We start from the raw sequence: 22696 nt of genomic DNA, 5'->3' as shown, positions 1-22696 counted from the left end.
AATTGTATTCCATTTCAAAAAAAAAAGTACAAAAATTGTATATCATAAGGTTAGTAACAAAGCATTAGCATTTCACTCATTCTTTTGTTTGGGCTTTCATAAGGTTAGTAACAAATCATTAGCATTTCACTCACTCTCTTATTTGGCTCTGAGAACCTTAAAATCCCAGCCTTTATGACAGATTTAGCATCAAAGTTCTGCAAATAGTAGTAGGGTGAGCACCAATGGGTCCTTTACATGCATAAGAAACAAAGACACAAAAGAAGCATATAAGTAAATCCCCAAGCTACACACACACAACAGCATAGCTCCAAACCCATGTCCAAAACATGGCTTAGTACAGAGCCACAAATGTTTGCTTCAAATAATAAATTACATTGAGATTTTTCGCATTGTCCAATATCAAAACAGCCAATGGTTAGAGAGAATTTCAAGAGAAACAAAAATAAACAGGAAATGATAAATGCGCCCCTTTTAATTACATGGGACAGCCAATAGCAGTGTACGTGGCAATCAAATCCGTTGAATCCTCCACATGTGAAGTACAACAGCCCCTTTGCAGTCATAGATACACCGCAGCTGGGTGTCCCAAGTAATGAAAAGGGGCTCATTTATCATTTCCCAAATAAACCTATAGTATCAAATATGAGCCACTTCAGAATTTGAACAGTATGACTCCCTCTAGGTAAGGATAATTAAATACATCCATTAGAACAATATTCACACAGATACCATGCATTAATAGAAAAGAATCACGATATCATTGCTTCCTTCTTTGGCCATATCATATATATTTGATGGATTTAGAGGAAGATTAATACGTAGTGTTTTTTTTTTTTTTTTTTTTGAATGGCAAGATTAATACGTAGTTTTCATTTAAAATATGCACTGTTAAATCTTTTACGAAAAAGATTAATACATAGTTTTCATATCACTACCATATGTTTTAAGATTACTCATTTGGTGTGGACACCCATGTGTATAACTACATCCAGGCTTTCACATAATGGCAAGTAGTACCTAAGGAAAGAAAAAAAAAAAAACAGCATCCTTTATTCCACAGCCAAATAAAAGCAACATAATGCAAATAAGTATCTCAAGACATCAGAAAAATTTCTAGGGCACTAAGCATGGTTTCCTCTTACAATAGGAGGAAGTTAATTTAGCAGAGGATGTTCTGCTAAACCACAATCAATTGATAAAGATACCCCCTCCGCCAAGGGCATAATAGGTTGAGGCAAGAGCATTCATTAAAAGAAAGTTTCCCAAAAAGCTATGGAAGTAAGAAGCTATTAAATGTGATTGTTTCAAAACATCATAATTTTTCGACCCTAAATGAGTCAAACCAGACTTGATAAATTCGAAGTCCTACAGAAACCAAATTCAAAATTTCTTTTTGAATGGTAAAAATTTCTTTGGTTTGTTCAGCATTCGGAATCTGAAAATCCCTACATTTTTCTCGCAATTCCCCATCCTTAGCTGACGAAAATAATAAAAAACGCGAATCATAAAATAAAAATTGACCCTAAACCTTACCCATTTTCAATGAAGGATCAGATGATTCCAGAACAAGCTAGGGCAGCGAAAGAATTCTGGGGCCTGGGTTTTTTTCCAAGAGACAATGTAAACCCTAACACCTTAATCTATTTTATTAAGAGAGAGAGAGAGAGAGAGAGAGAGATTTCCTGCACAACATTTTATTCAGAGCAAATCAAGAATACAATACACTTAAAACTTGACTTAGTCACATCTTGACTGTAACAAAAATTTGGCAACATTTTATTAGGACCAATTCAAGAATACAGTACACTTTAGTGTTAGGCTAAGTCACATCTTGACTAGCAAAACATATAAATCATAGGAAAGGACAACATTAGTACATAACATGAGACCACCAACATTTAGTAATCCGAACCTTACAAAAATAAGAGATCAACTCAAATTAATCCTTTTACAATTAACTCGAACCTCACCTTGGGTTCCAGTGAGGGGGCTCAAATTGGACATTTTTAGCATAGCATTAGCGAAATCGGTCGAGAAAGCACTGGGGTTGTCGCCATACATGGTTACGATGGAATCAGTAGAGTTACCATTGAATAACTCCTGATCAGAGTGAAGTAGAGCTCTTTTATTGATCAAAGCTTGATAATAATTGTTTCCAAAGCGATTGGGGCTCTGAGGATCCAAAGGGGCCAAATTGTTGTCACCGTTACCAACATCTTGGGGACAATTAGCTTTTAGGGAAGTTGCAAATGAAGTATCTATGTTGGCGTCATGATAAATCCGATTTCGGAAGGAGGTACATCTGGCTTGGCCGACCGTGTGTGACCCAGACAAGGCAACTGTCTCCCTAGGACTGAATCCTTTGTTTCTAAATTTTTGGAGGATTGAATCAAGATTCTCAGTTGGGGCAACAAGCTCATTGTTAGCTGCATTCGTGTTCGCACTTCTTGCGTCTCTCCTCCCCACTGGGACTGAATAAGATGGTCCTCCGAGCTGTTATGAACAAAAACATGACATTAATTCGCTAAATTCTTGCCTGTTCAATCATGAAGAAACCATAGTTACAAAGTTCAGATTTTGAAAGAATTCTGCCGGATAGATGTTTGAAAAGGTTTGGAAGTGATAAGAGGAAAATTTAACAATTTGTTGACTTGGAGTTTTTTAAAACAATTTGTCTTGTAAAAGTATGAGGTTATAATGATACTCACTTGGACAACGGAATCACGGGCAGCAATGACTAAGATATCTGCACAAGATACTACACTCCCTCCACATGCTCTATCCACTTGTGTCTTTATGTTATCTATCACCTCATACCCTCTAATCGAATTGAAGTTAGCTGGCAATTTCTGTTCCCCAACAAATGATCCAAAATCTTCTAAAAGAATCCCTCCATCGCATCCCTATAATCAAATTAAAGACACAATTAGATAGATAGATAGATATATAAATAGCAGAGTGCCACTTTTTGTATTAAAATGTCACTTTTAGATAAATAAATAAATAAGGGAGATGATTTTTTCGCCCCCATGTAGGATAATGCCCCCCGCGCATTATCCTGCTGGGCGAAAAAATCATCACCCATAAATAAGACATTAAAATAGCACTTACACTGACAAAACAGTCGTGGAAGAGCATTCGCATAAGGGAAGCACCCATGCGAGGCTCTCGGTCTATTACGGACCGTACGGCGGCCCTCACCGTGTCAAAGACGGAGGGGCACGTGTTGGCATAAAAGGAGACTGAGAGCTGTGCTGAGACAGGAGATGAGATGGTGATAAGAATGATGAGAAACCCTAGGTATAAATTTGAATGAGTGAAACCAGCCATGGGTAGAGACTTAGAGAGAGTATAGCTAGCAAGTAAAAAAAGCAACAAAGAACTTGGTATCTTTCTCCTGCTAGAGAAGGGGCTTGTTTTTTTTTGAATGATTTACAAGGGAAGAACGTGGCTTTTTATAAAGGAAGAGTGTGGGAGGGCGAAGATGACAGTTTCAAAGGCGCGTTAGATGTTAGCTAAGAGACGATTGATTACGTGAGGAAAAAATACCCGAACAATTAATATTTTTGACTAGAAATCGGACCCCACCATAGGCGGTGCCCCGAAAAACTCATCGGTAGACTTTGACTCAATCATATGTTTACCCATCATATTGATATCACCAGATAGACGGTCCTGATCTTGCTGATATCTTCCCAGCCGTTCAACCATTGAATCTCACGAACTCTTAGACAAAGCTCATCTCATTACCACTTCCTCTTGATTCGATAATGGGGCGAACTCACCATGTTTTACATTGATTAACCATCAGTCAAAGGCTATACAATTGCCAAAAAAGTCTCAGCAGAAGGTCAAAGTGTAAAACAAGGTGAGTTGGCCCCATTAACAAATTATGGTGTGTAAAAACAAGGTGAATTCGCCCCCATTAACAAAACATGATATTAGCAGTCTTTTGAATTTTTCTTCAAATCGACTGGAATCATTGAAATTTGAACTTTTTCATCCACCTAAATCCTCCCCTCTCAATCAAAATTCTCTCCATTCATTGTTCATCTTTTTGACATTATTTTGCTAGCATACTTTTTTTTTTTTTTTTTTTGATGGGTAGTTTGCTAGCATACATCACAGAAGGCATTTTGCGGAGGGGCTGTTGCATATGAAGACAAAATCTGCTGAAAAGTGATCCGGTGTGGCTGCTCTCACATGCAACAGCCCATCTACGAAATGCCTTCTGCGATAAACACTAGCAAATTCCTCATATCTTCTTTCACGAGGTGGCTCATCTGCAATGGACACTAGCAAATCCCAATATATAAATATTATATCTTAGCTAGTAACTTTAGCTATTAAATTGAAATTTGAATGACAACATTATAAATATAAAGTTTCATTAAAACTGTTAGATATTTTACGAGAATTATAAGAAACTGTTTACGCCTATTTTTGAATTTGGAATCAGTCACGAGGACATGGATCCAATGGGATTGCCTTTTCACCCAATTTTTGCAAGGGCACCCCTTAGTTTAGCATTCCCCAAAATTATATAATGTTAAAGGAGGTTTAATATGGTGCCCTGTCGGGCATGCTCTTTGCAAGGGGCAGCCACCCTTGATGTTTGATTCAACAGGGTCCCCTTTTTCATATTTTTAAGGGGCTGCAGTTGGATCAAATATCACGGTCAGCTCCCCCTTACACGAGCATGCCCGAGCGGGTACCATAAAATTTCCCATCTTAAAGTTATATTCTTGACAAGTTATGGTATTTTTTAATCCCAATGATGAGTAAGTGCGATAAAGTTGGGGCAAATGATGTTAACACAATTTTCTCCGGTTATTTTTGCAATTCAGGTCTTTCAAAAACCGCAGAGTTTATCATATAATTTTAGGGTTTTTTTCTAAATTAGCACATCTCTTTCTCTGGGATCTCCATCTCTCACCCGGGTCACAATCACAGCAAGGTGATTCCACTAAGGTAGGCCTCTCTCTCTCTCTCTCTCTCTCTCTCTCTCTCTCTCTCTCTCTCTCTCTCTCTCTCTCTCTCTCCACACGGAATTTTCTGTTACCGCTAATGAAACACAAAATTTTCTGTGTGAATGACAATCTACTCCCGCTTCGTTTGGTTGCAAGTAAATTTTTTTGGAAAAAGGGAGGGGACAAGCATTTATTAGAAAAGGGTGTCATTATGAGTGGAGAGAGAGGGGAGAGGAAAAGAGAGAGAGAGAGCATTATTCCCTAGAAAATTACAGGGAAACTTCCAAGGTAATGCTGATGTTACCTCTCTAGAAAATTAGTAGCAAAAAGGTCGGAATATGGAATGAAGGAGAAAAAAAGTTAAGAACATAGGATGGTGTTACGAACTCGAATCAGTTCGCAAAGTGATTGATCTTCTTTGACGGAAGATCAGCCTCTTGATCCGCTTTGAGGGAAGTTCTCCATTGTGCACAAAGACGCACTTATTGGAACAAGTTTCTTCATTGATTTAAGAAAGGCTGCATATATGCTATTTATAGAAAATCCCTAATCTGGACTCCTACATATACTAAACAACTAGAGAGAAAATGTAAAAAAATAACAACTATCTAAACTAATTTATTTCACCCCATGTGGGACCTATCTAGTCACGTAACATTCCACTTGCCTTGAAATTGATCAACCTTGTTCTCAAGGTTGGATTATTTGAGAAAATAATATATTACACCAGGGTCCCAAATCTGATTGGGCATAATCTTGATGAAAAACATATTGACATTGCCCTTTCATGTTCTTCAAAAATAGTGGTCGTGATCATTTGAACCTCACCTTCAAAATCCATTGTAATCCTGAAATAAATATGATTCTTCATTGAGCTGCATCAAAATATGATTCTTCAAGGCTGGCGGGTGTGTTGGAGGATTATGTATGGGGGAAGAGGCTTTGCCCAATCATTATTCTCACTTAGGGTCATAGTGTTGGCTGTCGGTGTGTTGGAGGGTAATGTCTGGGGGAAGGGATTTACCCAATCACTTCTTCTTACTTTGAGGGTTGGCTGGCGGGTGTGTTGGAGGAGTATGTATGGGTGAACGGGCTTTGCCCAAATCACTTGTTCGTATTTGGAGTGTTGGCTGGCGGGTGTGTTATCAGGTTAAGGATGAAAGAAGGGACTTTGCCCGATCACTTGCATTTCTTCTTGTTGGTGTGTTGGCAGACAGGTGTGTGGCTGTACATAAATATGGAAGTGTTTAACCCTTTGAATCGTACTGCTATTATACTGTCTCGTTATTTGAGAGTGAGTCAATGGCTCTCCTTGCTAAGAGATCAGTTTGACATGCTTCCACTTAATTATAACTAACACTATATAGTGTTTACTGTCTACCGTCTTGCTATTGAACCTCTTGATTGCTTTGATGATTTTTATTTATGTAACGCTTTCGATTGAATAAGTATTGATCGACATTGTTTGTTATATGCAATTCTTGTTACTTAGCATGCATTCATGCTTTGAATATCATTGTTTACAGAACAGTTGCTCATTGAATAGTAAATATTAAATATTGATTTTTGAATATTGATTTTTCACTCCATCTGAATAGTGTTCCAGACTCTTAGAGTAGTAGTTAAGTACCTATTGCTTTTATGGTGCATGGCTATACATGCATGCCTAGCTAGTTTAGTGGCCATGCCCCGCCCCAAATGACCAATGCAGACGAATGTAAATTAATCCGGCCCTCCAACTGTAAATTCCTGGCTCCGCCAATTGTGGTGTAGTAATTTCTAAGCCATGAATGAAATTGAGTTTGTATCCCCATCTTGTAATATTCTTCTACTATATATTTATAAAGAAAGAAAAGTGCTCCTAACTTATAGAAGCAAACAAACCTAGGAAAAGTAATGGGGCAGTGAGAGATTGCTGAAATGTAACAAGTGCTTTGTCACTGAAAACTCTCAATTTGATTCATGATGTGTACAGCAGAGAACATAAAATTAGCAAACTGACAATTAAATAACGCTTAATCCATCAGATTTGACAGGCAAAAATGCTGGCCGAGATACTTCTAGGACTTTTTTTTTCCCACCAATCTCCTGGGATTTTTTTCTCCCACATAAATCCCGTGAATAAAAAAAAACCCGGCAGAGAATATTCTGCTTCATTTCCATTTTACTGCTTACCTCAAATGAAAATAGGTGCCTAATGTTAAGAAGGGCTCACATTTGTGCAAGGCCAGTTGATGATTCAAACATGTATCCATCTTTTAGGGGGCCAAATTCCGAAGCTTTCCACTGGCTATAAAAGGAAGAAAAAGCAGACGACATAAGTTTATCATACTACTTACAATATTACAACAAAATGGCACATTAAAAGAATACGATCAATGATTAGTTCAATTGACAAATGTAGCAATACAACTACTCGGTGATCCTGTTCGCATCTACATGACGATGGAAAATAATATTAAAAATGAAAGAAATAGAAACGATTCAAAAATAAAGAGACTTGAGGCATATAGCAATATGAACATCTAACGCCATTTCCACTAATAAACTGAAAACACTGGGCAACAAAAATGAGTATGTCTATAAACTGAAAACACTAGGCAACAAAAATGAGTATTGTCTACAGAAACCAAAGGACATAACACAACCCCCAATGTCATGTTATAGTTTTGGGATAATTGACATGCAAACAGGAAGGGCAGCATAGCATTAGCTTCAATTGAACAAGCTCAACCTTGAGAAAGAAAGGTGGTAGGCCGAAGAACTGTTGAACGCTTCAACTTGGCCACTGAAGAAGGCGAAGGCTGGGCCAACTTACTGCTTACTGCCATGCCATGGTAATAGGCATGGATAGTAGAATACATCCAAGTAATCATGTCACCAGCTTGGAAACTAGTTCTTTTTTCTTTTCTGAAGAGAGCGACTACTAAAGTGTCGGCATGTCATTTCTAATAGTTTTGTAGCAGGGGTGAGCCTGCGGTCCAATTGGAAGGTGCAGCTTAACACAACTATAAGGTCCCAAGTAAGAATAACATTACATGCCTTAAAAAATCAAATTTAAATTGCTACAAACCATAATGGCCGTGTTCGGCACAGGGATTCTTGAATCCAGGAATAGCTATCCCAAGAATCATCGCACTGTTTGGGGCTGTTCGTCCACCACCGAAAAAGAGAGCCGTAACGCCTGGGTTGCTCCTACATTTCACAGTTCACCGACGGCTTCTAATCAGAAAAGAGAGGTAGAGAGCATAGTCAGTCACACAACGAGGGCTGAGACCTTGAAACCAGTGATTGCCAAGGGCCCTGAAATGGGGAAGGGAAGAGAAGGCCCAGGCATCATCTGAGGAATCAGGGATTGGAAGCATTGTCTCTGGTCTGAAATGGTTGAGGAAAAGCCGATACTGTAGTCCAACATGATTGAAGAGAAGCATTGCCTCTGATCAGACATCATCCGAGGAACCAGAGCTCAATTGATACTCAGATGGAGAACCCAGACCAGATCCTCCTTACATGACCCAGAAATTCAATATAAATACAAAATGGGAAGGGAAGTTGTGAAACTGCCAATCGCCGTGACCTAAACTATAGATTTTAAGGATCCTCCTTGCGTGACCCAGGAAGCGCAAGGTTTGAAGTTTAAACTTCACAAGAGATAGCTAAAAGAGCGAAGGAAAAAACGCAAAACCTAAGGGATAAAGATGCTTCCTTCGTTTCCTCTTGGAACTCTTCAACTCTTTGCATGTTTTTTCTTCACTACATGAAAATTTCGTAAAAAAGGATCCAGTGAAAAAGACTTTCTTTTGAGGTGACTTCTGTAGAGTTCTGGGCTTTCATCCAATAAAACCTTTTCCCGCAACAAATTCTGGATATAATACAGGAAGTCGATTCTTAGCTGAGGAGCTGCTTGAAAACAAATTGTTCTCAGTAAAGAGAGATAGTGACATTTCAGAAGCATGTATGCTGACAGACATTCCATTGTGTTGCAAGTGTCATTGCTGTATCCGTGTTTATTGAAACAACCATAAAGAATGTCAGATGACAATTTGGAATTGAAATGGGGCATCTTATTGTTTGCAGGAACTGAAAACACAAAATATTCATCCGATTAGTATCTCTTATGCATATGCATTTCATCGATTTTGATGAATTAATTAGATCATCCTTCTTTCCTCCACCAAGCTGGCACCCAACATGGAGCTCTTGCAATCCTATTTCTAAGCAACAAGGTCACATAATGATGTTCCTCACAGTCCATATACATGTATCATCAAGCTTGACAACCATGCTGTCAACCTTGCATATAATGTGAACTCATGATTACGGTACAAATGACAGAGTTATTTCCATCGAACACATCGACACCAGTCCATGTACGAGTAAAGAAGATTGTCCTTTCCATCAAAAGTGATATTTCCATCGAACAAGATACGTCTTGCAGATCGATAGAATCAAATTGTCGAGTGCATCTCCAGTGGATTTTTAAAGCTTCGTACTGGTCAAGGTTTTAAATTTCGGTTTCGTTCGTCACGGAAACGGAAAAGTTTTGGTTTTGGTTGGAAATTTCGGTGGAAATCTTGTAACATCAAGGAAACATATAAAACATATGCAAATGATAGAATTTAAAGATGAAACATCAGGAAAGGCACCACATTTTGCATTCACTTCGTATAAATATAATTATATAATACATACTAAAATAGTATACGACTCTTACACTTACGATTTTGGTTTATGCATTTCGGCCATTTCGGTTTCGTTTTCGGTTTCGGTAGGGATGGAAGCAGAAACATTTAATGTCATTTCGTGTCGGGTGTCAGTGATTCGACTGTGTAGTAGAAATCTAGAAATTGCCCTTCCAATTCCACATAATAATATCAACAATTCTTTGTGCACGTTTTGTTCGACAAATGAATTGTATATGGAACTTGCTCTACTGGCTTGGATGGAACCATAGTTTTAATGTGACAATTTCTCATGTTTCTCGCTCATATTTTTGAACCCCAGTTATCCTGTTTTCAGGTCTCACAATCCTCCTTAATGTTAACATTCGATTATCTGTTTGTCCTCTCCACAAAAATTTGGCTTCCAACTAGTACTTCATCATATCTTCCCAAAAATGAGTGGTGGGAGTCCTATCCTGTGATTTTTTTATCAGCAATGTCTTTCCATCAACTATTAGCACAACCAGACAACTTTAATTTTGCAAATCTTATTTTCAATGAACATTTAAGGAACATATGCCAATCAAAACGACTCAGCATTCCACCAAAGCAATATGGATGCTACAGATCTAAGGGTACATTAAAAATAGTTGCTAACAAGGCTGCATTAAAAAATCACCCAAATATCAGAGAGGGGCATCTGTAGACACCCCAATTTTGGTTTGTTGAGCCTTGGGAATCTGCAAATTTTCTGAGTCAGGGTTGGTTTTGTGCTATTATTATAGAAATTTGGTTTTGTTTCAAACATCATAATTTTCGACCCTAAATCAGTCAAAACTGAATTGATAAATTCGAAGTCCTATAGAAACCAAAATTCAAATTTTTTTTTTTTTCGAATTGTAAAAATTTTCTTTGGTTTGTTCAGCCATGGGAATCTGCAAATCCCTAATCCTTACCCAGAAAAGAAAAAAAAAACGACTTTGCTCAATAGAAGATATGTAAGCTAAAACATTAGAAACGAAACCCTCACCCAACGATGTTCATGCTATATCCTTGTTGGTGAATGCGAGGGCTTTCCTTTCATCTTTTCGATGAAGGATTAGACGATTCCAGAACAAGCTAGGGCAGCGAAAGATTTCTGGGGCCCGGGTTTTTTCCAAGAGACAATGTAAACCCTAACACCATAATCTATTCTATTAAGAGAGAGAGAGAGAGAGAGAGAGAGAGAGAGAGAGAGAGATTTCATGCACAACATTTTATTCAGAGCAAAACAATAATACAATACACTTAAAACTTGACTTAGTCACATCTTGACTATAACAAAAATTGGGCAACATTTTATTAGGACCAATTCAGGAATACAATACACTTTAGTGTTAGGCTAAGTCACATCTTGACTAGCAAAACATATAAATCAGACTTAGGAAAGGACAACATTAGTACATAACATGAGACCACCAACATTTAGTAATCCGAACCTTACAAAAATAAGAGATCAACTCAAATTAATCCTTTTACAATTAACTCGAACCTCACCTTGGGTTCCAGTGAGGGGGCTCAAATTGGACATTTTTAGCATAGCATTAGCGAAATCGGTCGAGAAAGCACTGGGGTTGTCGCCATACATGGTTACGATGGAATCAGTAGAGTTACCATTGAATAACTCCTGATCAGAGTGAAGTAGAGCTCTTTTATTGATCAACGCTTGATAATAATTGTTTCCAAAGCGATTGGGGCTCTGAGGATCCAAAGGGGCCAAATTGTTGTCACCATTACCAACATCTTGGGGACAATTAGCTTTCAGGGAAGTTGCAAATGAAGTATCTATGTTGGCGTCATGATAAATCCGATTTCGGAAGGAGGTACATCTGGCTTGGCCGACCGTGTGTGACCCAGACAAGGCAACTGTCTCCCTAGGACTGAATCCTTTGTTTCTAAATTTTTGGAGGATTGAATCAAGATTCTCAGTTGGGGCAACAAGCTCATTGTTAGCTGCATTCGTGTTCGCACTTCTTGCGTCTCTCCTCCCCACTGGGACTGAATAAGATGGTCCTCCGAGCTGTTATGAACAAAAACATGACATTAATTCGCTAAATTCTTGCCTGTTCAATCATGAAGAAACCATAGTTACAAAGTTCAGATTTTGAAAGAATTCTGCCGGATAGATGTTTGAAAAGTTTTGGAAGTGAATGAGGAAAATTTAACAATTTGTTGACTTGGAGTTTTTTAAAACAATTTGTCTTGTAAAAGTATGAGGTTATAATGATACTCACTTGGACAACGGAATCACGGGCAGCAATGACTAAGATATCTGCACAAGATACTACACTCCCTCCACATGCTCTATCCACTTGTGTCTTTATGTTATCTATCACCTCATACCCTCTAATCGAATTGAAGTTAGCTGGCAATTTCTGTTCCCCAACAAATGATCCAAAATCTTCTAAAAGAATCCCTCCATCGCATCCCTATAATCAAATTAAAGACACAATTAGATAGATAGATAGATATATAAATAGCAGAGTGCCACTTTTTGTATTAAAATGTCACTTTTAGATAAATAAATAAATAAGGGAGATGATTTTTTCGCCCCCATGTAGGATAATGCCCCCCGCGCATTATCCTGCTGGGCGAAAAAATCATCACCCATAAATAAGACATTAAAATAGCACTTACACTGACAAAACAGTCGTGGAAGAGCATTCGCATAAGGGAAGCACCCATGCGAGGCTCTCGGTCTATTACGGACCGTACGGCGGCCCTCACCGTGTCAAAGACGGAGGGGCACGTGTTGGCATAAAAGGAGACTGAGAGCTGTGCTGAGACAGGAGATGAGATGGTGATAAGAATGATGAGAAACCCTAGGTATAAATTTGAATGAGTGAAACCAGCCATGGGTAGAGACTTAGAGAGAGTATAGCTAGCAAGTAAAAAAAGCAACAAAGAACTTGGTATCTTTCTCCTGCTAGAGAAGGGGCTTGTTTTTTTTTGAATGATTTACAAGGGAAGAACGTGGCTTTTTATAAAGGAAGAGTGTGGGAGGGCGAAGATGACAGTTTCAAAGGCGCGTTAGATGTTAGCTAAGAGACGATTGATTACGTGAGGAAAAAATACCCGAACAATTAATATTTTTGACTAGAAATCGGACCCCACCATAGGCGGTGCCCCGAAAAACTCATCGGTAGACTTTGACTCAATCATATGTTTACCCATCATATTGATATCACCAGATAGACGGTCCTGATCTTGCTGATATCTTCCCAGCCGTTCAACCATTGAATCTCACGAACTCTTAGACAAAGCTCATCTCATTACCACTTCCTCTTGATTCGATAATGGGGCGAACTCACCATGTTTTACATTGATTAACCATCAGTCAAAGGCTATACAATTGCCAAAAAAGTCTCAGCAGAAGGTCAAAGTGTAAAACAAGGTGAGTTGGCCCCATTAACAAATTATGGTGTGTAAAAACAAGGTGAATTCGCCCCCATTAACAAAACATGATATTAGCAGTCTTTTGAATTTTTCTTCAAATCGACTGGAATCATTGAAATTTGAACTTTTTCATCCACCTAAATCCTCCCCTCTCAATCAAAATTCTCTCCATTCATTGTTCATCTTTTTGACATTATTTTGCTAGCATACTTTTTTTTTTTTTTTTTTTGATGGGTAGTTTGCTAGCATACATCACAGAAGGCATTTTGCGGAGGGGCTGTTGCATATGAAGACAAAATCTGCTGAAAAGTGATCCGGTGTGGCTGCTCTCACATGCAACAGCCCATCTACGAAATGCCTTCTGCGATAAACACTAGCAAATTCCTCATATCTTCTTTCACGAGGTGGCTCATCTGCAATGGACACTAGCAAATCCCAATATATAAATATTATATCTTAGCTAGTAACTTTAGCTATTAAATTGAAATTTGAATGACAACATTATAAATATAAAGTTTCATTAAAACTGTTAGATATTTTACGAGAATTATAAGAAACTGTTTACGCCTATTTTTGAATTTGGAATCAGTCACGAGGACATGGATCCAATGGGATTGCCTTTTCACCCAATTTTTGCAAGGGCACCCCTTAGTTTAGCATTCCCCAAAATTATATAATGTTAAAGGAGGTTTAATATGGTGCCCTGTCGGGCATGCTCTTTGCAAGGGGCAGCCACCCTTGATGTTTGATTCAACAGGGTCCCCTTTTTCATATTTTTAAGGGGCTGCAGTTGGATCAAATATCACGGTCAGCTCCCCCTTACACGAGCATGCCCGAGCGGGTACCATAAAATTTCCCATCTTAAAGTTATATTCTTGACAAGTTATGGTATTTTTTAATCCCAATGATGAGTAAGTGCGATAAAGTTGGGGCAAATGATGTTAACACAATTTTCTCCGGTTATTTTTGCAATTCAGGTCTTTAAAAAACCGCAGAGTTTATCATATAATTTTAGGGTTTTTTTCTAAATTAGCACATCTCTTTCTCTGGGATCTCCATCTCTCACCCGGGTCACAATCACAGCAAGGTGATTCCACTAAGGTAGGCCTCTCTCTCTCTCTCTCTCTCTCTCTCTCTCTCTCTCCACACGGAATTTTCTGTTACCGCTAATGAAACACAAAGGAAGAACATGGGTTTTTATAAAGGAAGAACATGGCTTTTTATAAAGGAAGAGTGTGCGAGGGCGAAGACGACAGTTTCAAAGGCGCGTTAGATGTTAGCTAAGAGACGATTGATTACGTGAGGAAAAAATACCCGAACAATTAATATTTTTGACTAGAAATCGTCATCTTTGCATGAGGACCGTTGTTTATGAGATTTCATATGACACGTGGACGTATAGGTACTCCCGTTGAAAAAACTTCAAATGTATAGTGGCGCCCAACTTTTTTGTTGATCTGGGCCATTCTTTTGTTGGACCCCACCATAGGCGGTGCACCGAAAAACTCATCGGTAGACTTGACTCAATCAAAAAGATGGATAGCTTGACTCCAATACTACGACCCATCATACTGAGTTGTTTTTGCATATGTAACGGCATGGGAATACATCAGATGGACGGTCCTGATCCAGCCGATATCTTCTCAGTGGGTCAACTATTGGATCTCACAAACTCTTAGACAAAGCTCACCCCTGCTTAGTGTGTGCCGCTCATATGTGTTGAGCCTTGGTTCTCCCTCTCTCGCATGTTTTAAGTTAGGGTTGGTTTTGTGCTATTATTATATCATCTTTCTTTCTATCAAATAAATCAGTTGGGGTCCCCGCTAAACCCAGCTTACCCATAAAAAATAAACAAAAAGAAATGCTCGTCTCATTACCATTTCTTCTTGTTTTGATAATGGGCGAACTAACCATGTTTTTCATTGATTAACCATCTGTCAAAGGCTATACAATTCCCGAGAAAAGTCTCAGCAGCTGGTCAAAGTGTAAAACTAGGTGAGTTGGCCCGGTTCACAAATCATGGTGTGTAAGACAAGGTGAGTTCGCCCGTTAACAAAACATGGTTGTGCAGATATCAATAGCCTTCAGCATTTGAATCCTTCTTCCAATTGACTCGAAGCATTGAAATTTCAACATTTTCATCCACCTAAATCCCCCCTCGCTTCTCCATTATTTTTTTTTATCTTTATGACATTATTTTTCTCTTTTTGTAGTTTGTAATCTATCAGTACTTTGTGGAGGAATGCTAAACTCAGGGGCACCCTTGCAAAACCCAGATGAAAGGGACCAAAGTGCATGTAATGTTCTTGATTTTTACATCTTATAAATGGACTTTGGTCACTTTCCACCAATGGGGGTGCCCTTTCATCTGGTTTTTGCAAAGGCACCCTTGAGTTTAGCAGTCCTTAAATATATAAGTAGCATATCTTATCTTAACTTTAGCTATTAAATCGAAAACTTGGGTGATTATAAAGGGAGATGATTTTTTCACTCCGCTGTAGGATTATGTGCCCCCCTCTTAACCTGATTTGACATCAAAAAAGCGTTAAAGTCTGCCCACAATTCACGTTAAAAGGGGGGCGCATAATCTTACAAGGGGTGAAAAAATCCTCTCCCAAATATAAATATAAAGTTTCTTTGAAACTAAATATTTTAGGAAAATTATAAGAAGGTGTTTACACCCATTTTTTTAATTTGGATCCAATGGGGGCACCCTTTCACCCGATTTTTGCATTGGCGTTTTGACATTAGCATTCCTCAAAATTATATTATTTTAAAGTTATATTCTTGACGAGGAAAGTGTTCCTAAGCTATAGCTTAGATAAGCTTGTATAAGCTATAGCTCAAAAACACATGTGGCCCCACATTTTTTGGGGATCCAAAGCATTCATTTGGAAGGCCCTTCTATGGATAGGGTGTGTACCAAAAATCAGCTCTATAGGATCATCCTAACGCTGCCATCTGTTAAGAGAAAAAATAGGCAGAAACATGGACACACATTGTTTGTCTATTTTCCACTCCACCTTTGATTGGGTTAGGATGATCCTATAGGGCTAATTTTTGGTACACACCCTATCCATGGAAGGGCCTTCCAAATGAATGCTTTGGATCCCAAACAATGTGGGGCCACATGTGTTTTTGAGCTATGGCTTAGATAAGTTTAGATAAGCTATAGCTTAGATAAACTTAGATAAGCTATAGCTTAGGAACACATTCCTCATTCTTGACGGTATGGTATTTTTTTTAATCTCAATGTTGAGTAAGTGTGATGAAGTGAGGGAAATACCAGTTACCGTGCAAGCCTTAAAATTTTCATTTATGAGGAAGAGGGACATATGATCTTAAAGCAATTTCTCTGCTTATTTTTGTAATTCAGATCTTTCCAAAACCGCATGACCTTATCATGGATCATAATTTTAGGGTTATTTTTCCCAAACAGATCTCTTTATTCTAGCTCTCCCTCTCTCACGCGGGTCACAATCAAAGTTTTAAATTTCAGTTTCGATACCGGTTTTGGACCCCACAAAAATCAAAATTTCGGTCGAAATTTTGAAATTTCGGTCGAAATTTTGAAATTTCGCTCGAAATCCGGCAGCCAAATTAAAGTAATATTTTACTCGTTATCGAAATCGCTGTTTCGGTCCGAAATTTCGGTCGAAATTTTGGGATAATTACAAAATAATTAAAAAGCATAAAAATGGTCGAAATCCCTAAAATTTCGCACAAAATTTCGGAAATAACGAAATTTCGACCGAAATTCCGAAATTTCGTACGAAATAATTATCTGTTTCGGGTAAGTGCCATTTCGGTTTCGCTCTTCATCAAAACTCGGAATTTCAGACCGAAATTTAAAACCATGGTCACAATCACGGTAAGGCGATTCCGTGAAGGTAGTCTCTCTCTCTCTCTCTCTCTCTCTCTATACACTTGAAAATTTTTGTTACCATTCCAAAAAAAAAAACACAATTTTCTGTATGGCAATCTAATCTAACCCCATCTCTAGCAACCATGAAAAGTTTTTCATGATAAATTAGTTCAACCAAGTGGGGAGAGCAGGGTAGTGCGGGTGGGAGGAGCAGAGACTTGAGAGGGCACACATGAGTAGTGAGAAGTGGCTAAAAAATCACGAAAAAGTAGATCATATTTTGGGCATAATTTCTTGTTTCCTGTTTTTCCGCGCTTTTCTCACCTTCTCCTTGCTTAGTCCGTGGCATATCTATCCCTTCCTAGCCTTCCTCACCACTATGAAAGCTAATATTTCAGGAAAAAAAAATATGGCAGCCAAATGTGCCCTAAGAGTTGAGTAATGACTCCCTAAAAAGATCAAGAGAGGAATGAAGATGTAGAAAAAACGTTAAGAACTTAGGATGGGAGTTGCCAGTATAATACTGATTTCTACAATACAACTCAAAAGTTCAAGATTTGATGTTGAGCACTGTTAAGAAACATTTCCAGCTTCCTCTCTAAGGCAAATAAAGAAACTTTTCAATCATAGCAGTACGTGGTACTTTGCTGTGGTTAGCCTAGGCTTTAAGAGAATTAGTTGTTCTTTTTCCATCACCAATTGGTTTTGGGAAACTTGGTTGGGCTAAAGATCCTACAAGTGGAATCAGAATGATGTCCCAGGTTCGAGACTCTCTGCGTAGTTTCTGAGGGGAATTATTGGCTTATGGGGCCAACTGTTCTCCTTGTGGGCTGGATTATGGGGACCAGAACCTCCCGCTGGCTCGAAAAGGGGCTTGATAGCCAGGCCACGCGCACTCAAGAGGTGTGCAGCACCTTATGCACATCCACAACTTTGTATGGGGCTCTGCGCTGCAGTTGATAGCAGTGCGGGGTGATGTGTTGTGGTCAGCTTATACTTGAAGAGAATTAGTTGCGCCTCTCCCATGACCAATTGATTTTGGAAAACTTGGTTGCGCTAACGATCCTACAAATATTATTTCCTTTTCCAAAGAGCTATTTTCCCCTCCATGAACAATATCATGGCAACGTAGACCTGAGTGGTAATATTGGATCTGGGATGCATCATAAGTACAACCGACCTATATTTGAAGGATAATGCCGTGTCGTCTAGTGGAGCTTAGAAGAAGGTGACTCTGAGCTTAGAATGAAAACTTGCATATAACCTGCATCCTGGATCCATATAATAAAAGCAAGAAGATTTATCTAATAAAATATAAAGAATAATGATATGGTAACCGAGTTGGAACGCAACAAATAGCTTCTTCTTCCTCTTGATTTTCTACCTTTTATTCTCAAAATGGCAAAACTAACCCTCCCCTTTCCACGAGGCATCTAGGCTCTGTTTGGTTGCAGGAGCTTGGGTGTGATGGGAGAAGACTAGAAGTCAAACGGCATTTCCAAAGCCCGGCAGTGAAGGGGGAGATTTTTGGAACTTCGTCCGGATTTGTTCAATTCCACTCTCGGCTAGGCAGCCTGTCTCCCTAGCAGCACTAAAAAATAATTAATAATTGGACAATTGACTTTTACACTAGATTCATTTATAAGCTAAACTTCTTTTCTTCCAAAAGTTAGATCTCCGCTAGACTGCTGCTACCACTACTTGATAGTCCTTGTTTATATCTTTTATTGCCCAAAAATCCTTCAATTCTAACATCTAATCAAGGTTTAAAATTTCGGTTTCAGTACCGGTTTCGGACCTTGAAATTTCGAAATTTCGATCGAAATCTGGTAAAAAAAAACAATATTTTATTCATTATTAAATTTCAGCCAAAATTTCGGTGAAATATTAAATTAATATTAAAAAACAGATTTTTTGTGTCAAATTTCAGAAAAACCGAAATTTTGACCGAAATTCCAAAATTTCGGCCGAAATAAATGATCATTTCAGTTTGTGTAGTTTCGGTGTCGGTCTCCACCGAAATCCGAAATTTCAGATTTCGGTCGAAATTTAATACCATGCATCTAATAACAACCACTTTTTGTTATTGAACATGGACAGCCAAGATCTATACACAAGCAATGGTAGTTCACATTCAATATATAACAAGAAAAAATTCACCTCCATATATCAGTCCCATTTATTTATCAAGCTCTTCTATTGATGGACCATGCACCAAAAACGTTCAAAGGAATGTAACCTTACAGTCTGTGGCTATCAGAATGTATCTCCCTTATGTTTGCAATAAAATTGTTATCCTGGTCTCACCTTGTATTTAGTTTTCGCAAAAATATGAATACATTAGGGGCATTTTGTATTATTAATCACAGAAATGTGATTAATAACACAAAATGCATGATCAAATAATTAAGAAACCATGCAAGGGGCATTTTGCATTATCAGCTTCCGCTAATAATGCAAAATACTCAAAACCAAGATTAGCTTTTGCTAAACAATACAAAATGCTCATGTTGGAGGCTTCGAATTGTGAAATAGTAGGGATTTGGTGCATGACCCTCTATAATAAAGCTTACAATAAAAAATGTTTTAGATCATTTGAATAGGTGAGCCCAACTTGGACTTTTGTCCCCTCAAATTTTGTTCATTCATTATTTAACAATCTTCTAGGACAATGAGAGAGAGAGAGAGAGAGAGAGAGAGAGAGAGAGAGATTTCTTGCACAACATTTTATTAAGACCAAATCAAGAATACAATACAGTCAGACTTAGTCACATCATGACTAGCAAAACATATTAAAATCAATCAATCTTAGTAAATAACAATTTTAGAGAGAGATTTCTTGCACAACATTTTATTAAGACCAAATCAAGAATACAATACAGTCAAACTTAGTCACATCTTGACTAGCAAAACATATATAAATCAATCAATCAATCTTAGTAAATAACAATTTTACCAGATAACTTGAGTCCAACTTTTTTTTTTTGAATTCTTGAGTCCAATAATTGTTAACCTACCCAATTAGCTAAAAAGCAACTCTAGTTAATCCTTCTACAATTAACTCGAACCTCACCTTGGGTCCCAGTGAGGGGGCTCAAACTACCCATTTTAACCATAGCATTAGCGAAATCGGTGGAGAAGGCATCAGCGTCATTGCTATACATGGTTACGATAGAATCAGTGGAGCCACCATTGAATAGCACCTGATCAGAGTGAAGTAGACCCCTTTTATTGATCAGAGCTTGAAAATAATTGTTTCCAAAGCGGTTGGGGCTTTGAGGATCTAAAGGGGCCAAATTGTTGTCGCCATTACCAATATCGCGGGGACAATTAGCTTGAAGGGAAGTTGCAAATGAAGAATCAATGTTGGTTTCGGAGTAAATCCGGTCTCGAAATTGAACACATCTGGCTTGGCCAATTGTGTGTGCGCCAGACAAGGCAACCATCTCCCTAACACTGAATCCTTTGTTACTAAACTTTTCGATAATTCGATTATCAAGATCCTCAGTGGGGCCAACAAGGTCACTGTTAGCTCCATTCCTGTCTGCAGTTCTTGCGTCTCTCCTCCCTACTGGGACTGAATAAGATGGTCCTCCAAGCTGTGATGATAAAAAACATGAGATGAATTGGCTAAATTCTTGCCTTTTCGATCATGAAGAACCATAGTTACAAAGTTCAGATTTTGAAAGAATTCAGCGAGGAAAATGTATGAAAACTTTGGATGTGTTCTGGATATTTAAAATAAATATATTGAATTGCTTTTTTATTTACTTCACCATATTGATTGTATATACATTAGGGATTTGCTAGGCAATTTCATGGAAAGCCATCTTGCGGCTCACTTTTGCATGAGAGACCAGCCACCTTGGATTAATTGAACAAATAAGACAAAATCTGCTAAAAAGTATATGCGGATGTTCTCTCCTTCAAAAGTGAGCCGTGAAATGGCTTTCCGCGAAATTGCCTAGCGAATCCCTATACATTATTATTTCCTAAATAAGGTTCAAAGAAGCATGTAATGATGGTTAAGTTCATGCATGTGTTCGCTACATTAGGGCATGGCTTAAATGCAGTATTTAAAAATTTCTCATAATGTGTGTTTTAATGAATTATTGTCTTTTTCAATGTGTTTTTTTCAAGAATGTGATTTTCAATATTTTAATTTCCCACAAGAATAGCAAATAATATATGAGAAATCTACGAATTACCTGTGAAATTCAAATATAATGCGGAAAATCTATATTTAATTCTAAAAATGTGAGAAATTTTCAATTATTTGGAACATTTCAAGTCCAAATTAAGCAAAATTCATGTTGTAAATAGGGTGACGGATTGTTTAATACTTATAAAATCGTTTTATAAAATATGAGGTCATAATCATACTCACTTCGACTACGGAATCTCGAGCTGCAATGGCTAAGATGTCTGCACATGACACTACACTCCCTCCACATGCTCTATCCACTTGTGTCTTTATGTTATCGATCACCTCATATCCTCTAATCGAATTGTTGTTAGCTCTCACTGTCTGTTCCCCAACAAATGATCCAAAATCTTCTAAAAGAATGCCTCCATCACATCCCTATAATCAAAAGACACAATTAGATAGATAAATATATATATATATATATATATATATATATATATATATATATAGAGAGAGAGAGAGAGAGAGAGAGAGAGAGAGAGAGAGAGAGAGAGAGAGAGAGAGATAAACGGGCCAATGCAACTTATTCAACTTACACTAACAAAGCAGTCATGGAAGTGCATCCGTAAAAGGGAAGCACCCATACGTGCCTCTCGGTCGATTGTGGACCGCACCGCGGACCTCACCGTGTCGAAGACGGAGGGACAAGTGTTTCCATAGAAGGAAACTGAGAGTTGTGCTGAGACAGGAGATGAGATGGTTATGAGCATGAAGAGAAACCCTAGAGAGAGGGTTGAATGAGTGAAAACAGCCATAGCTAGAAAGAGAGAATGGGAAAGTAAAAGCTAGCAAGTAGAAAGCAACAAAGAGCTTGATAGGTTTCTCCTAGTTGCTTTGCATGCAAGAGAAGGGAGCATTTTTGAATGATTTACAAGTGGAGAACATGGCCTTTTATGTAGGAGGTGTGAGGGTGGGAGGAGAAGACAATTTCAAAGGGCAATATATATATTTTTGACTTGACATTGTCATCTCTTACCATGGCTTTGTCAATGGAGGACATTTCAACGGGGTTCTTCTTTGTTTGGTAGTTTCCTATTTTTTATGTTGTAGCTCTAGCAACTTGTTTTTCTTGTTTTTTGGTATTAGATGAGTCCCATCGGACAATTGTTGAGGGAGATTCGTTAAATGTGATCCGTTGGCTGAAAGGTGGGGTGGCTCCTCCGTGTAGATTTCTTTCCATTTTTGATGAGATTGAGGACTTAACTGCGGGGTCCGCTATCGGCTTTCAACATGTTAGAAGATCGGCAAATGATAAGGCGGATGCGCTAGCAAAGCGTGGTGTCTCTGGTGGTTCTATTATGTGGTTCGACCACCGTCCTCCCTGAAAAGGGGTTTTCTCTGTATTTTGTTTTTTCTTCGTTCCTGTTTCTTTCTTGCTTCCTATTGTAGATATGGGTGGTCCATCTCGGCCTCCTAAATTTGCTATATATAATTATTGCCATTTCAAAAAAAAAGATGGGTCCCTACTTTTGGGTCATCCTGGTTGTTATTCCCCTCTGCATGTAGAGGGTTTGCTTTTATGCTTATTGTTTATCCTTTCCTTAATCAATATATC

General features: G+C 38.2%; 3 protein-coding genes across 3 annotated transcripts; all 3 read right to left on the bottom strand.

The window, feature by feature from the left end:
• Nucleotides 1-1756: 1756 nt before the first annotated feature.
• On the bottom strand, nucleotides 1757-3443 carry LOC143883097 (peroxidase P7-like). The gene is made up of 3 exons (XM_077386460.1): nucleotides 3115-3443; nucleotides 2712-2906; nucleotides 1757-2496 (listed from the first exon to the last, which is right to left on the bottom strand). The coding sequence occupies exons 1-3, from the start codon at nucleotides 3331-3333 to the stop codon at nucleotides 1933-1935; spliced, it is 978 nt and encodes a 325-aa protein (XP_077242575.1). The 5' UTR covers nucleotides 3334-3443; the 3' UTR covers nucleotides 1757-1932.
• A 7508-nt stretch (nucleotides 3444-10951) lies between these two features.
• On the bottom strand, nucleotides 10952-21987 carry LOC143883091 (peroxidase P7-like). The gene is made up of 4 exons (XM_077386454.1): nucleotides 21971-21987; nucleotides 12311-12603; nucleotides 11908-12102; nucleotides 10952-11693 (listed from the first exon to the last, which is right to left on the bottom strand). Exons 2-4 carry the CDS (start codon nucleotides 12527-12529, stop codon nucleotides 11130-11132), a joined length of 978 nt encoding a protein of 325 aa, XP_077242569.1. The 5' UTR covers nucleotides 12530-12603; nucleotides 21971-21987; the 3' UTR covers nucleotides 10952-11129.
• Nucleotides 19973-21896, bottom strand: LOC143883089 (peroxidase P7-like). Its single transcript, XM_077386451.1, has 3 exons — nucleotides 21678-21896; nucleotides 21322-21516; nucleotides 19973-20533 (listed from the first exon to the last, which is right to left on the bottom strand). The coding sequence occupies exons 1-3, from the start codon at nucleotides 21894-21896 to the stop codon at nucleotides 19973-19975; spliced, it is 975 nt and encodes a 324-aa protein (XP_077242566.1).
• Nucleotides 21988-22696: the final 709 nt, after the last annotated feature.

The sequence above is a fragment of the Tasmannia lanceolata genome, unplaced genomic scaffold, assembly GCF_043159265.1.
Source record: "Tasmannia lanceolata isolate RefF3 unplaced genomic scaffold, GAP_Taslan_0.1 ptg000008l, whole genome shotgun sequence".
Classification (NCBI taxonomy): Eukaryota; Viridiplantae; Streptophyta; class Magnoliopsida; order Canellales; family Winteraceae; genus Tasmannia; species Tasmannia lanceolata.
Note: the sequence above shows the minus strand (reverse complement) of the source record. Positions and strands in the feature narration are given on the sequence as shown.

What these genes read in the sequence shown, in the direction of transcription:
- LOC143883089 (XM_077386451.1), bottom strand. Translation starts at nt 21,896, where the DNA reads ATGGCTGTTTTCACTCATTCAACCCTCTCTCTAGGGTTTCTCTTCATG. An exon ending in TCCATGACTGCTTTGTTAGT is followed by an intron (nt 21,517 to 21,677) that starts GTAAGTTGAATA and finishes TTTTGATTATAG; the next exon opens with GGATGTGATGGAGGCATTCT. An exon ending in CTCGAGATTCCGTAGTCGAA is followed by an intron (nt 20,534 to 21,321) that starts GTGAGTATGATT and finishes TTATCATCACAG; the next exon opens with CTTGGAGGACCATCTTATTC.
- LOC143883091 (XM_077386454.1), bottom strand. Translation starts at nt 12,529, where the DNA reads ATGGCTGGTTTCACTCATTCAAATTTATACCTAGGGTTTCTCATCATT. An exon ending in TCCACGACTGTTTTGTCAGT is followed by an intron (nt 12,103 to 12,310) that starts GTAAGTGCTATT and finishes ATTTGATTATAG; the next exon opens with GGATGCGATGGAGGGATTCT. An exon ending in CCCGTGATTCCGTTGTCCAA is followed by an intron (nt 11,694 to 11,907) that starts GTGAGTATCATT and finishes TGTTCATAACAG; the next exon opens with CTCGGAGGACCATCTTATTC.
- LOC143883097 (XM_077386460.1), bottom strand. Translation starts at nt 3,333, where the DNA reads ATGGCTGGTTTCACTCATTCAAATTTATACCTAGGGTTTCTCATCATT. An exon ending in TCCACGACTGTTTTGTCAGT is followed by an intron (nt 2,907 to 3,114) that starts GTAAGTGCTATT and finishes ATTTGATTATAG; the next exon opens with GGATGCGATGGAGGGATTCT. An exon ending in CCCGTGATTCCGTTGTCCAA is followed by an intron (nt 2,497 to 2,711) that starts GTGAGTATCATT and finishes TGTTCATAACAG; the next exon opens with CTCGGAGGACCATCTTATTC.